This window comes from Botryllus schlosseri, chromosome 7 (assembly GCF_051294905.1).
Source record: "Botryllus schlosseri isolate E-star chromosome 7, Bs_hap1, whole genome shotgun sequence".
Classification (NCBI taxonomy): Eukaryota; Metazoa; Chordata; class Ascidiacea; order Stolidobranchia; family Styelidae; genus Botryllus; species Botryllus schlosseri.
The window spans coordinates 1,711,858-1,728,088 of NC_137242.1; the positions used below are offsets into that span (position 1 = coordinate 1,711,858).

General features: G+C 39.8%; 2 protein-coding genes across 3 annotated transcripts in view; one reads left to right on the top strand and one right to left on the bottom strand.

The window, feature by feature from the left end:
• LOC145442247 (roundabout homolog 2-like) overlaps positions 1-16,231 on the top strand; it is a 296,749-nt gene that overhangs the window by 30,066 nt on the left and 250,452 nt on the right. The gene's annotated exons all lie outside the window — the stretch shown is intronic.
• The window catches only part of LOC145442246 (uncharacterized), a 62,406-nt gene that overhangs the window by 3,579 nt on the left and 42,596 nt on the right, over positions 1-16,231 (bottom strand). For both annotated transcript variants that reach the window (XM_080320141.1, XM_080320142.1), the window contains exons 25-40: positions 15,888-16,075; positions 14,043-14,148; positions 13,658-13,746; positions 11,881-12,130; positions 11,393-11,519; positions 11,011-11,068; positions 7,841-8,020; positions 7,577-7,650; positions 6,461-6,538; positions 6,058-6,175; positions 5,325-5,503; positions 4,233-4,341; positions 3,920-4,025; positions 3,429-3,559; positions 2,251-2,408; positions 1,056-1,203 (exon numbers count right to left, since the gene is read on the bottom strand). In XM_080320141.1, coding sequence (XP_080176267.1) covers positions 1,056-1,203; positions 2,251-2,408; positions 3,429-3,559; positions 3,920-4,025; positions 4,233-4,341; positions 5,325-5,503; positions 6,058-6,175; positions 6,461-6,538; positions 7,577-7,650; positions 7,841-8,020; positions 11,011-11,068; positions 11,393-11,519; positions 11,881-12,130; positions 13,658-13,746; positions 14,043-14,148; positions 15,888-16,075 — 2,099 coding nt within the window. The remainder of the gene's footprint in view (positions 1-1,055; positions 1,204-2,250; positions 2,409-3,428; positions 3,560-3,919; positions 4,026-4,232; positions 4,342-5,324; positions 5,504-6,057; positions 6,176-6,460; positions 6,539-7,576; positions 7,651-7,840; positions 8,021-11,010; positions 11,069-11,392; positions 11,520-11,880; positions 12,131-13,657; positions 13,747-14,042; positions 14,149-15,887; positions 16,076-16,231) is intronic.

A 16,231-nucleotide genomic window follows, 5' to 3' on the forward strand; every position in this document is an offset into this window, starting at 1 on the left:
TTAGGTCAAGATCTTCTGTTTTTTGGGTAAAAAAAATATCGCCCTAGTTATGAGTATATTATGAATCCGATGCCATCGATTACACCAAAGCGCTTTACAGGAGTGACTTGAACTCCGTACTGATCAGTAAACTCTATGACTTGGTCTCGTACTCGAGGCTTAACACTATGATTCAGACCCGGCCCGGTGCTCCCTGACATGGATTTGACTCGATGACGAATTGAAAATGACTCGAGTCAAAACTATAAAGTCAAATTCACTTGTGACTTGGTTACAGCCCTCGTATGTGCTTCCAAAAATATATCAAGTTACTGTGATACGCCTACTATTTGGCCAGTTGTCATGACAATTGCACTCTGGAAGTGATGCAAACATGACCCTAAACTACTTTCAACCTTGCAATACCCAAAGTATGATATATTAAAGCGTGGGTATTCGGAAAAAGTACTTTGTTACTGACCACCTCCGGACATAAATCCTTCAAATGCCATTACTGCTGTGCAAGGCTGTAATGACTCGAGTCGAGTCACGATTTCCTGATGACTCGACTGGAGTCGTTTTCACAAAAGTCATATGACTCGAGAATCAGAGGGCCAAGACCAACATTTCATTGTAAAGTAACCGCACTATTATGATTTCGTCTATTGGTACTGGTACTTGAAAACGCGGTCAGAAACTGCTAAAACTGAGGAAAATTAGTATATTATAAATGTGAACCATTCGATATCACCAAACAGAGTTTTAAAAGTGGGTTTGACAAGACTTTAACTGAAAACTGAGCAGTCAACACAATGACTTGGACTAGTACTCGAGTCATAATACCTGGACTCGCCTCTGCTCGATGACTTGAACTCGGACTTGACTCGGTGGCGAATTCAAAATGACTCGAGTCAAAACTATAAAAGTGAGATTGACTTGTGACTCGGAGCCTTGTGAACCCTGCTGCTGTGTCCTAAACTATATTTTTGTGCGAATTTAATCGCACAAAAGTACACTGGCAGCATGATCGGCCTAAAATTACAATCCTATTCGAGTAATTCCGATAAAGAACTCACAATCTGCGCAAATGGGGCCAGATTCGCAGGCACGGCGACGTTGACTTCTGACACCCCTCCCTGGTCCCGTAGCACTGATTCCGGCAGAGTTATCGGTTGAATTACCAAATTCGGAGCAGGGCTGGTGGCAGCTGGCCTCGTGTAACTCCTAGAAGAAGATACAATTGGAAATTAGCAATAGAGCTAGTGAGCCAAGGACAATGATTGGAGTACTCGAATCTGAATTGAGTATTAATTGTAATGATTCGTCCAGTGAGGGAAGATTTCTTCGAGTAATTAGACACCACTTTATAGGTATATTATCAACGGTGACTATAGTTTTTTTCCACATGGTAGAAGCCTTGAAATGGCGGTTGGTTGCATCACAACAGGGTTGTTACGACTCGACTCGAGTCACGATATTTTGGTGACTCTAGTCAATTTGTGCATCGACTCGAACCAAACCATACGACTCGAGACTAGGACGGCTAAGACAGACATTTCATTGTAATTTCGAAAAATAGTAAAGTCACCACGTGAGTGGTATTTCGTCTATCAGTCCTGATACTTGGAAAATAGGGCCAGAAACTGTTATTATTTCGAACCATTTTAGTTTTTCAATGGATTTTGAAAGCCAACAAAATTATGTGAAAATAATGAATATTGGACGAAATCAGAGACCTTACTATTCAGGAAGCTGTAAATCAGCAGAAGGCACACAGAGGCTTGCGGTAAAGTGTGGGCAGACAGTAGCTGGCGATTTTTCCCGACATGTCAAAAATATTCAAAATTTTGTCAAGTTGTTTACGAAGCCAAAATTTTTTTACAACATGCATTTCGTTTGTACACAGTTCCAATCTGAAAAGACGACAAGTAGTGCACTTCTAATATTATGTGCGAATGCACCTAATTTACATACAACATTTTGTTAGAATTAAGTTTTTCAAGGTGAAAAAATGTCAAAATTTTGATTTTTCAGGTATAACTCTATCGTCTTTGCGGTAAAAAAAATCGCATTATGAGCTTCAACAATAAGCCACCCACTTATGCAGATATTGGATGTAAACATTTTTTTGCCGACTGAATGTAAAATGTAGAACTGCTCACTTTTGAAAATCCGTAACTAGAACTACTTAAAAAACTAGTAGTTAGTTGACCGTCAACTAAACAGATTGATGGCTTTTAACTTCAGGTTTTGTGACAGCGGCATTATGACCTGATAATGTCTTGCGACGCGGACACAGCTGGGGCGTTGATGGCTTGATGCAGCGAGGCGGGATCGATTTGCAAAGTCAGATTCTCACTGGCAGTACTGGCGCCGCTCATGATTTGAAAATTCTGACCGTTCCATTGTAGCTGTAAAGGCTCGTTGGCCTGAAAAGAACAAACGGTCCAGTTAAGAACCGCGGCATTAACTGCTATATGAGCTTTGAAGAGCTTCTTGGAGGTACAGAACTTCAATATACAATTGAATAGTATATTCATATTAAAATAAACCTGATTAGTTTCGGCTGACACTCGTCAGGGGTAATTGTCAGCAACTAGCAGAGAATTGGAAAAGAGCATTGCATATCAACAATCGTTTCACAAAATATGACGTCTCCAGCATGAAATTTTGAATAATCAGGGCGATGAGAGCGCTTACGCTCAATGTACTATTATTAAATGGCGCACAAACTCAGGGTTGTAATGACTCGACTCGAGTCACGATTTTGTGATGACTCAAGTCATTTTTTCAAAATAAGGAAATGACTCGACCCGTGTCAATCTGTGTATTGACTCTATTTGGACTCAAGTCATTGCGCATGACTCGAAACAAGTCATATGACTCGAGAATCAGATGTCCAAGATCGACGTTTCATTGTAATTTCAAAGAATAGTGAAGTAACCACCCTATTGGGATTTCCTCTATTGGTACTGGTACTTGAACATGGGAACAGAAACTGCTAAAAGTGAGGAAAATTAGTATATTAGAAATGGGAACCATTCGATACCGCTGAACAGAGTTACAAAAAGTGGGTTTAACAAGACTTCAACTGGAAACTGAGCAGTCAACACAATGACTCGGACTCGACCCATGAAAATGACTCGATTTGACTCGAGTCAAAACTATAAAAGTGAGATTGACTTGCAGCTCGGAGCCTTGTGACTTGTTCACAACCCTGCACAAACTCCTGTTCGCACAGACAGACTTCGTTGGCGGATTTTGATAGAAGAAATCTGTCGTCTCGATAAAATTTGGCACAAACGGGATTAACCACCAATTGTTTGCCAATTGCTTGTTCTGAATCAAGCTTCAGGGGATGGGTGAAGGGTGAGCCCCTTGGGGGCCGATGGCCACAGCTGAGAAGCCCTATTCAAAACAGTTGAAATGAAGTGGAAAGAATCAAGTACCTGTAAGATTCCTTCAGGTAAAGTCAGCGTTAAATCCGACACAATAACGTTGCTTTGATCGGCAGCTTGCTGATAAGAAGAAATAGTTTGCGTATCGTCTTTCTTGGACTTTGTATACTTTTTCCTCGGTTCTAAAAATACCCATAACGTGATGTTTATTCACAAAATAGTGTCGCCGAATTGCATCAATATTATAGACTCTTGGAGTTACACAACTTCAATGTCAATATATTATCAAATAGATTACTGAAATAAACCAGAATAATCGACTGATACTCGTCAGACGTAATCGCCAGCAACTAGTAGTAGAGAATTGGTAAGAACATCGTACAATGTACGTCTACAATTGTATCTCCAATTACGATGTCACCGGCATGAAAATTGAATACTCGAAGCAAACAAATGGCATATGCTCAATGTACTATATTTAGATTATACTATATTTTATACACGAGAGTACTACACCATATAATACTATTATATTGTCGTACGCGTATGTGTAGCAATGTGGAATAGCCGATGTCCAGACGTCCGAAACCGCTGTTCGCAGTGCGGACACTTGAATGGTAAACTGCCCGTGTGAAGACGCATATGGACCTGCGATAAGTGAGATAATATTTGAAGAGCTTCTTGGAGGTACATAATATATACACAATTGAACGGTATATCCAAATTAACTATGCTATTCAATTCGATAATATTAAGTGAAAACCTTATAGGTTACATATAGGGATTGGAACATTAGACCGGTTACCAACCGATAATTGTTAGAAAACAAGTCGATATCAGAATAATTTCGCTTACTTTTAAACTGGCCCTGGAAGAATACATGAGATCGCAAATATGACACCGGAATTCCTTCACGCCGAGATGGATCTTTTCATGACTCACCAGACAAGACTTCACAGAAAAACTGAAACGGAATCATTAATAATATCCGTGTCGTTGACTCAAATACTTTCATCGTAGCAGGCCACAAGATTACAAACGACTGAGTTTGAAAGGGCGAAATTCCACTTGTACTTCAGCTATTTTGTACCATATTACAGGTGGGACTGTTCAAATATGACCGTTTTTTTCACAAGTTACTGGCTATTTGTTAAGATTGTTAGGTTGCCAAAAAAAACGATGCACACCAATTTTTGCTCAATTGCAACCTATAGAAGCATTGCTATACAAGAAAAAAGTTTCGGATTTGTTTAATAAAGATAAATATGAGAAATTTTCAAATTTTACTGCCCACCCCGTGGAACAAAAAACGGTTCACAACAAAGTTGGCACAATTCCAACCCGTAGAACCGAAGTTATTGAAGCAGGGTTGTAATGACTCGACTTGAGTCACGATTTTTATGCGTAAGATGACTCGACCAAGTCAATTTTTGTATTGACTTGACTTGTGCTCCAGTAGTAAAGTCGACGCATGATTGGTATTTCGTCTGTCAGTCCTGATACTTAGAAAATAGGGCCAAAAACTGATAGGACTGAGGAAAATTACGATATTATGAATGTAAGCCATTCGCTGGAGTTGAAAAAAGTGGGTGGAACCGGAATTGAACTCAAAACTGAACAGTGACCACACTGACTTGGACTTGACTCGAAGGTGAATTGAAAATGACTCGAATTGGCACGAGTCAAAACTATAAAAGTGAGATTGACTCGTGACTCATAACCTTGGTTACAACTCTGTATTGAAGTACAAAAGTTTGGATTTGGAAAAAATAGTATTTACGGTGGCGAAATTCTATTCATTAAGATCTACCCGCCGTGAATACTACGATTTGAAATCCTAAATTTTGTTTTCTGAATTGCTACTTCTATTTATCTTGAATAGAAATTAACAGCATTACTTCTACAGGAGTAGTGACACCGACCACGTCGGCCCCATCTTCACCCCACCTTTTTCCGCAAGTCTTGCATTTGAACGGCTTCTCTCCCGTGTGAGTCCTGATGTGCCGCACCAGGTCGCAGTTTTTCGAGAAGCTTTTGGGACAGTGCCGGCAGGCGTACTTGTGTCTGGGACCGTTGGTCTCGGGCGCTTTGAACCGGCCGCGTTTCTGCGCCACGGTTTCCACGATCTGAAACAGGAGGCGATAATGGTTTTCCAAATTAGAATTTGAATTACAGGTACACAGTTTTATTTTTAAATTAGTTCATAATTATAATTATTAAATTTGCAAAAAACTTGGAAATTCAACAAAATTTTGAATTAGGAAGAAATTATATCAAATCTGAGTTCATGGAATGGCAAATGTCTGTACCGAAAACTTGGCTCTTTTTACACTACACTGTTCTCCTTTCAGGAAAACAAGAAATCAGATGAGTATCACGGTTGTAAGCAAGTCACAAGGTTCCGAGTCACAAGTCAATCTCACTTTTCTAGTTTTGACTCGAATCAAGTCGAATCATTTACGATTCACCACCAGTCATGCACAATGACTCGAGTAGAAGTCGAGTCAATACCAAATTGACTCGAGTCGAGTCATTTTGCGCGTTAGAAAAATTGACTTGAGTCAAGTCGAGTCAAGCATATAAACATTTCGAACAGTAGATCAGCGACATTTCGTTTCAATTAATCTAATTGCATAACTAGAATTCGTATTTATGATTGGCAGAATATTGAAAGACCAACCCTGTCCTTTTCAGCCACTGCGGAAAGCAGAATTCTCTCGGACACCGTCATGTGAAGGTTTGGGTTCGTTTGAGACAGAATCTTATTCTGGTCTTCCGTGAATCGCACAAACGAAGTTCTGAAACGGCAAAAATGATAAACCCTTCCTGTCACAGCGGTCTTCCGATATTCAATCGACTAATATCTTGATATTGAAATGTACCCGAATATTTTCGGCAGACACTCGTCAGGGGTGATCGTCAGCAACTAGTAGAAAACGGAAAAGAACATTGTATATCAACAATTGTATCATAAAATATGACATAATTTTAGGCATGAATGTTCGAGTTGTACTATTTTTTTACATTATATACACAAACTCTTTCTTTTGGCACATCCTCGGTTTCCTGATAGTCGTAATTACCTGGTTTTCACAGCTGGAGACGTTTTCTGCTTTGCGGATGGAGCATTCAGTTTTTTCTGTGGCACTGATGATACTTCACTGAAACATGAAATTCGTTTCACAATGTGCAAAGCAGGGAACTGGAACCAATAGCTCGTTTGAAAGTGGTGTGTGGCTCTCAGAGAAACAGGCGATTATCAAGTAGCGCTATCAAAATCCGTTTAAACAAACTCTGCACACCAAATTTGGCTCAATTCCAACTGATTGATGTGAACGCACAGGAGTTTGAAAATTTTGAATTTATTACGTAAAAATTTTTTGATAAAATTTCAAATTTTACTGTCAACCCTATGAAATTATCAAGCTGTCTAAAATAATGGTGTATAATAATTTTTTCTCACTTCCAACCTGTAGAAAAGAAGTGATTGCACTTGCAAATTTTGGGTTTGCAAAAATAGCCTGGACAGTGGGCAATCCCAGAACAATGAATGAAAAACTCGACTAACTTCGCTTCTACGGGCTGGAATTGCGTCAAATTTGTTTTGCACAGTTTTTGTGGACAACTTGGCAATTTGATTTCATGCGGTTGACAGTAAAATTTGAAGAAATTTTTATTAATATATTCATAATTCTATATTTTTGCGAATCCAAATATTCAACTGTAATCACTTCGCTTCAAGTGAGCAAAAATTCAATTTTATTTTAATAAATTCAAAACTTTTAATCTCCTGTGCGTTCCCACCTACCAGTTGGAATCAAGCCAGATTTGGTGAGCAGCATTGTTTTAGGCAACCAAATAATTTAATCAGTGAATCCCCGGAATCCGAAAAAAAAGGTTATTTCAGAACAACCCTACTGCACATCAACAACGGTAATAAATGAAGAAAACCCATTCAACATGATTTTCAAACGAAACAAAATGATGATATTAAACATACATTGCCAATCAGTGACTTTGTGACTGTGCATAAGTTGGAGGGGGGGGGGAGGGGCTCGCTTGAACACTGGTAAGAACCAATGGCCTGAATCCTACCAGCCATATTAGACAATGCACTAAACATCAATAATTGTAATCTGTGTTCGCTGTCGATATAATTTAACAAGCCCCATACAATATGAAGCAAGCAAAGTACATACGCAACATCTTGATCGCAGTGATTGAGTCGATGTTCTTCGCACACACTCTTGTCCGTGAATCCGATTCCACATTTCTGGTGAAAAAAAAAATTTCTTATTCGAAATTTTCAAAAATTTTCATACCGAAATTTTTTGAAGAACTCTAATTTTGAAATTTTCAAAAAACGATCATTTTATAATTAAACAAAAATTTTTGATTTCACAATTTTGAGGAAAAAATCATTTTTAAATTCTAAAATTCAAGCCTCTAACACAAAATCAAACCTCGCATTTGTAAACCACGCCCGTTTCCACTTTGTGAAATTCCAAATGGCTACGGTAATGCGCCGCATTCGGGAATCTGTGACAGCACAGATTGCAGAGGTAAGTCAACCCGTGCCGTTTCGACGATATCTTTTTGGCGTGCTCCACAAAGTCGGAGGCGCTGAAAATGGTTTCACATCCCTACGAAAAGATGATGCAATGTTACAATATAGTGTGAAAGAAAATCTTTGATATCGTCTATTCCTTGCCGAATGGTTATGAAAAAATTTCGAGCAGCAAAATCCGAGATCAGTTCCGTCGATAAATATTTTCATCATTTCAAAACCAAGATATTGTCATACAATGATAAGATGGGTGTCGAGAGTCCCTGAGCTGGTCTCATGGGCTTGCTGGGGGTCAAAACATACACCACACTCCAGAGTTGTAATGACTTTGGTGACTCGACTCGAGACCAGGACAGCCAAGACAGACATTTCATTGTAACTTCGAAGAATAGTAAAGTCACCACATTCTTGGTATTTTGTCCATCAGTCTCGATACTTGGAAAGTAGGGCTAAAAACTGTTACGACTGAGGAAAATGACGATATTATGAATCAGGCGCGTAGCCAGAGGGGGGGTTTCGGGGGTCGGAACCCCCCACTTTTGAAACGCGAAACCCCTTCCATTTACGCGAAACCCCTCTCGATGCATTTCAATATTTCGTCGGTCGGTAGCACTAGCTAATTTGTAGCACGCTCTTGCGCAATGATATGACCGATACATATGATGGCCTTTTTCTCGCGTCTTCTCTCGTGTGCACAGTAGACGAGAGAGGGCTTTTTTTTCACGTGCGTGCAAGGGAGACAAGGTCGTTATATCGTATAATGTAGTCACAGTCACAGTGTAGCTACAAGTCGTCGCGTCGCTTTTCCGAACGCGCGTAATCAGTGTTAATAATATCGGATGTATTGCAGTATTCACCTCACTGGCGACGCGTAATTCATAATTGTCGCGTGGTCCGCGATCTCATCAAATCTAGAACTCTATTAGGTCCATGCGTCAACAATTGGATGCTTAATCTCACGCATTCACCGATACACCGCAATGCAACTTTGATCTACAATTTGACGGCTTAATATCAACAAAGAACAAAGAAATAGCAACAGGTTATCTGAAGAACACTGTATTCAAACGGCATTCTTCAATCTACGCCAAAATCCTTTAACACAGCCAGGCCAGGCTTGCGCGCGGCCAATTGGCCGGGCCTATTGCAGATGCGGTTCTTCAAGCCAGTAGAACTAGGCTTGTTAGAGACGTGATAAATCAGGCTAGGAACGATTGCACCCAGCACGGCAAAAACTAACGAGAATCGATCTCGCTGAGATGATTGCGAAATTAAGTCATCGATTGGCGCGAGCTCGGCAATCGTTGCTAGCCTGATTTATCACGTCTCTAACAAGCCTAGTTCTACTGGCTTGAAGAACCGCATCTGCAATAGGCCCGGTGCGAACTATACCATCGCCTGCACAATCGCATCTGCTTGGCCTGTCCCGCACCATATCATCGTTGGCTTACACAACAATCGCATCCGCAATATGCCTGATACGAAAGATATCATCGCTAGCCTAACGATCGCGTCTCAAGCCTAGCATGCTTTGGCTCCTATCTCTCGATGGATTGTATGCGGATTTGCGATTATGATTAAATAATGACATCGCTAAACTGAATGACATGGAATGTCCGCAATCGACCTCAAACATGTACGTGCGACGGTGCGTACATACTTGATTGATTTTCGCTAATACTTGAACATAACCATCGGAAGATGTGTGTCAATGCTTGAGTTATAAAAGATGAGAAAGGTTTGAAATTGAACCACCTGAAATCGGTGCCATTATAGAACAGATTCCATAACAACTCGGACATTTTGACTTGTGCAAATCGTCGCCGAGGTTACGTAATATGCGTTGATATGCGCGTAATACGCGTTGAGAAAGCTCGCGTATTCAATTGTTCGCGAGAGATCAGGGACTCGCTAATTAACAGCACTTCCGGACACGTTGGCAAGCTTATCATACGCGTAAGTTCGTCAATGCGAGGCGATTGTATAATCGTCATTTACGCATTACTTTACCCTAATGAATTGATGCTATAAAAATCGAAACCCCGCCCTCTTCATTTCAAACCCCTCCCATATTTTTCGGCTGGCTACGCGCCTGTTATGAATGCAAGCCATAGTGCACAGTGAATAAAAAGAAACTAAAAAGTGAAATCGCAATAGTTATCATATCAGTCGGCCATTTATTGAAATTTGATTCGATCAAAACGACATGTAGTCTTTCAAACAAACAACAAACTCGGCGTAGAACTTAGTTTTCAGCCACGCAGCAAATGATCAGCTGCAAATCGAAATTCTAATGGCAAGACACATAGTGTTCAGTAAAATGTGCATTGAATTGCAATGAGTAGGCCCTAATGGTCATTAGGGCAAGATTTTGCAGCTTTTGCAACTTTTTTCTACAGCTCCCGGCAGCTTCCTAAATACTCGGAAGTTATGTAGTATGGTGATTCAATCCGTTTGGAGGATTCTTATAATGCAACTTTTCTCCATATATTTTCATGCAAAATTTTGCAAATGTTTTTGATTTTTCATGCAACCAACTTTTCACTGGAAATATTTGGCACTATATGTAAATAGATCGCTCGATTATTCCACTGTCGTTTAAATTTGAGGTCCTTTCTGATTTGAAGTAAATTCAGGTTAGACTGCCGAAAAGTATATTTTCACTGAGTCAATTTTTTCAGGCTATTGATTCTGTTGAAGTCGCCAACACTCAGTTTTGCTACAGTGCCTTGGATACGGAACGGTTCCAGTATCTCATAACCTAATAATTTCAAGGATCCTGTCCATAAATGCACTCTTGTGAAAAATAAATGCAACTTTTTACTGCAACTTTTGTGAAAAAGAAATGCAACTTTCCACGGATTTCACTGCAACAAAAACTTGCCCTAATGATCACATTTACAGCATTTGGTAAAGTTTGTATGCAGAACACACTGAATAGGCTAGGGGGCAAGCATCAAGTCCACGCTGCCATGGTGAAATTTTTAGTGGTCCTAGCGACTTTAGCAGCGAATCATTGCAAAACCCGTGGAATTTGTGATTTTTGCAGGAAAACAAATCGCTTACCGTACACTGATACATGATCTGTTCTCCGTACGGAAGCTCTTTCGCACCGAAATATTTTCTATCAAAAACAAGTTTGTTTAAAACAAGGGACGCGATTTATCAAATAATCAAATATCAAATGAATTTATCAAATAATTAGATTAGAATTATAATCATAGCTATACAGTTTTTCCGAATAAGGTTTGCATTAGAACAGGAAATACAATAAAAACAAGTTCATCTCGTTTCAAATTAGAGTTTATGCTCGTAAGCATGGAAATTTTCTGAAAAATTTAAATTAAATTTGAATTGAAATTACAGAAAATTGAAAGTTGTCCGAAACATAACCTATCAACTACTCGAAGCACTCAAGCGCTTCGTAACTGACGACCTATTAACATACCCTCTTCTCTTTGGTCGTGGGGTCTTTGGAGGCGGATTTTCCAGGATCACTGGGATGTCTGCGGGCATCAAATCGGTTGGGGTGGTCAAAAGATTAATGGGGCGTGCGTACAATTCTTGCTCCACAGCTGAAAACACACAGAATCCTGATAAGATATAACATTTCACGGACACTGTCCATACCAGGGTTGTAACGACTCGATTAATGACTTGACTCGCGATTTTTGGTGACTCGCGTCAATTTTTCAAGTGCGTAAAATGACTCGATTCGAGTCAACGAAGTCATATGACTCGACACTAGGACGGTCAAGACAGACATTTCATTGTAACTTCGAAGAATAGTAAAATCACCACATTGTTGGTATTTTGTCTATCAGTCCTGATACTTTGAAAATGCGGCAAGAAACTGTTAAGTTTGAGGAAAATTACGAAAATATAATACTCGATTCAGATTTAAGTACTCTAATCACAATGCTCAGCCCTACTCACCATTCGTAGAGTCCTCGGCTAAATTAAACTCAAAAAACTGTAATGGATCTTGGCTTGAAACTGAATTCAATAGCAACTGCGGATCAGACACTGGTAGAGATGTCAAATATTGCAGACCGGCTTGAGAAGCGTCTCGACCAATGTCTTGGTTGCTGCCACTTGTCGGAATATTCGTCGTGACTTCTTGTTGTCCTTCCGCAGGCAATGCCTGGCCCAAAATTGAGATGTTCTGCACCATATTCGGGTTGACCTGAATATTTGACGGGACTCCTTAATATACAACATATAGATTACCGTAATTTTCCGAATATAGTACGCACCCTGCATTTGCAGTACATGAATATGAATAGTTGTTTTACTACACGATGTTCTGTTTTGCGATGTCACTGTCAAACAATCGTGACATAACCATCGCTAATCATAATACAATAAACGGCATTGTCTCTAAACAAGAGTAGATAGTAGCCGAAGCCTGCGAGGCCAGCGACGTGATAGTTCAGGCTAGCGACACACGACATCTTGCGCACGAGCCCTATTACAATTACAGATACGATTGCTCAGTCCAACGGTTCTGTCGGGTGCACCAGTCCTGTTGGAGATGCGACTGATTACGCAAACGATTATATCTTGCGCACATGGCCTCTAGTATATGCGATTGTTAAGGCCTGTCGTTGACGCGATTGTTAAAGCCTGTCGTTGACGCGAACGCTTGTAGCAATGAGCGACCTAATTTCGCTCGCATACAAACGGGGCAAACCAACTCAGCAGGAGACCGCGTGCTGTGCGGACACTCTCGTTAATTGGAAACACGCTTCTCTATTTGGCAGCGCATAACACTCTATAATACGAATTGCGGGGCAAAACGGCTAGAGGTGATGCGGGATTGGCAACAAACATGAAGAAAGGTGTGATTTCAAGTTTGTGATCGATGGAGATTTTTTTCAAGGCTTGCTGTACCCATGTATAATACGTACCGCCCAATTTTAGGTCAAAAAATCGGTAAAATTTTGCGCATTATACATGGAAAATTACGGTACTCAATCTAAATATTTCAAATAACATGGTCATTAGGGCTGTTCAAAAAAAACTTTTTCTTCAGATTTCACCGGCTATGTGATAAAATTGTTAGGTTGGTGAAAACAACGCTGCACACCAACTTTGGCTCAATTCCAACCAGTAGAAGGGAGATTCTTGCAGTAGAAAGTTTGAATTTATCATTAAAAACAAAAAATATTTCGAAATTTTTCTGTCAACCCCATAAGATTGTTAGGCTGTCAGTAGAGATGATGCACATCGAATTTGGCTCAATTCCAACCACTAGAAGCGAATATTGCAGTAGAAAAATTTGGATTTGAATAAAATAGTATTTACAGTGACTAACTCCGAAATTATGTATTTTAATATCATACAATCAGAAATTTTTCTCCTGCAATAACTTCGCTTCTAGTGGTTGGAATTGACCCAAAGTTAGTGTGCAGCGTTGTTTTAACCAACCTAACAATTTTATCACAAAGCAAGTGAAATCCGAAGAAAATATTTATTTCAACAGCCTTACTGGTCGCACTGTTTATTTTGTGCGGGTGCCAGCGACCCCGTGGGCCGTAGCAGAGGATGATGGCATTACATCATCTTCATCCGTCTTATTACTAGCTAAATGCAGAACAATTTTCGCTTTATTATTCAGGCATGGTGAAGGGTGAGTGGGTGCTGGTACCTTATTCGTTGTCCAGGGGGCGGAAGCTCGAAAAAGTTTGGGAAAAACTGCTTTAAATCGTACCTGTTCCATGGGGGATTGGTCCGAATTTCCATCTGCATGTTGAAGATTTTGAATGAATGTACCGCCGAGACCTTGCTGCGCTGGCAATTCTAAAGGCAATTTATCGTATATCATGCAACAATGTAGTAATTTACGGAAAAATCCATCTACTCCGACAGCTAGATCATTGTAGTTGTCTATTTCGAATTTGTGAAATGTTTCTACTCCATGATTTCAAGTCTTACCCGACTTTTTGTTCAGAAAACGCGACAGGAGAAATACATAGTGCAAACCGAGCCTAGCTTAAAAGGCGAAAAAGCTGAAGTTTTCAAACTCTGATTCCTAGCCTAGTAAAAATGTCGTGTGCAATTAAAGATAGCAAATCACGGAAAAATTCTAAATTTACCTGAAATGGCGCCTCCTTGATGCAAAGACTGCGTGGTTTGATTTGCGATTGCACTAAACGGAATGTTCATGATGGGATGCGTCTGCTGTGGACTTGAGACGTTCACCTGATGGGAAATATAAATCAATCTTTAAAAGATGCACAGAAGCACCATAATCTGCGGACCGGTTTTTCATTTATAGAGATAGATAGATTTTGAAAAGTGAGAGATTCTACTTGTAGCGGCGGAGTTTGAAAGCTCAATAATTCTAGTTGCAGATTTTGAAAACGGATAAATTTTGGCTCTAGCTGCAGATTTTGGAAAGTCATTAGTTATAGATATAGTTATTGTTGCAAGTTTAGGAACTGTCGCACAGCAGGGTTGTAATGACTCGAGTCAAGATTTCTTGGTGACTCGACTTGACCCGAGTCATTCTTTCGAATGCGTAACATGACTCGACTCGAGTCAGTTTGCGTATTGACTCGACTTGTACTCGAGTCATTGTGCACGACTCGAACCAAGTCATACGACTCGAGAGCTGGGCGGCCAAGGCAGACTTTTCATTGTAACTTCGAAGGATAGTTAAGTCCCCACATTGTTGGCATTTCGTATATCAGTCCTAATACTTGGAAAATAGGGCCAAAAACTGTTAGGACTGAGGAAAATTACGATATTATGAATGCAAGCCATTTTATATCACTTGAGTAGATTTGAAAACAGTGGGTTGAACACCAGATTGAACTCAAAACTGAACAGTGAACACGATGACTCGGACTCGACCCTCTGCTCACCGACTTGGACTCGGACTTGACTCGGTGGTGAATTGAAAATGACTCTACTTGATTCGAGACTCGGAACCTTGTGACTCGGTTACAACTAGAGGTCGACCGATTATCGAGGCCGATATTTAGAGCTTTCCCGACTATCGATATCGGTCTATGAAGACCGATATTGCAGCCGATATTTTATATTTCAAAACAATTCCAAAATTTCGGAAATTCAATGCTCCGTGTTCACAATCTCAAGAAATCGACGACGCAAAAGGACGATATATGACAGGACGAGTTTAGCTGGGTGAGCATGCAGAGAGACTATGCTTCCTGCATTACAATCTACCTTTTCTGGACTGATCTGCAATTCTGATTCATATTTTGCTTTTTGGGTTATCCCAAATTTCATCGAATGTTCACAATTAAGCAATAATTCTTTTCAATTTCAGTTTTCTCGTTTGTTGTTCAGCTTTCTGTGGCATGTACTAGTGCCATCTTGCCTAACGTATAATATTTTTGGTGAAATTGTTCTATGCTCCTTCAATATCGGCCTATGATATCGGTATCGGCCTTGTGAGTCAGCCGATATATTGGTATCGGCCTGTAACAATCAATATCGGTCGACCTCTAGTTACAACCCTGTCACACAGCTGCATAATATATTCATATTGAAATAAAGCCAAACATGTTCGGCTGGCACTTGGTATAATTCTATTTGAGCGGAAAATTATCGAGAGAGGCCGTTCATTTTTGCATTTATGTGGCTTGTTGTAAAGTTTTATAAAAATACGCCAACCTAGTTTGTGCCGATATCTGAAAGTAGTAATTTCACCTTGATCATTCAAATTTTCGTGCCTGTGACGTCATATTTGGTGATTGGATTGTTGATAAACAAAGTTATTCAAAATTCGCTACTAGTTGCTGAAGAGTGGTCTCCGAAAATATTCGGGTTTATTTCAATCTCAATATATTATTCAATTGTATATCGAAGTTTTGTACCTCCACGTGTCTGTTCAAATATGAACTATAATCTACTTCACAAAATCAAATACTAAAGACAGATATTTCAATTATATAAACTGACAGAGCACATACCACCATTGACGCGACTTGTTTCCGATGACCTTTAATGTGTTTGCTGCATGAATCGTATGTTTTGAACGATTTATTACAATATGGACACAGGTACGGCCGGTCGTTGGAATGCTTAGCGGCGTGACGCTTTAGAGAGCCCTTTGTCGAAAATTTACTATGACATACATTGCAGGCAAATTTACTGGTTCCTGTAGATTCAAAACAGCTTATGAATATTAGACATAACTCAACAAATGAATACTATGAACAGGCCTACTTAACGTTACTATTATAAAGGAACATATACAACTAGGTTTGTTGAAAACCAACTTTTTTTCCCGGATTCAATGATTAAATTGTTAGGT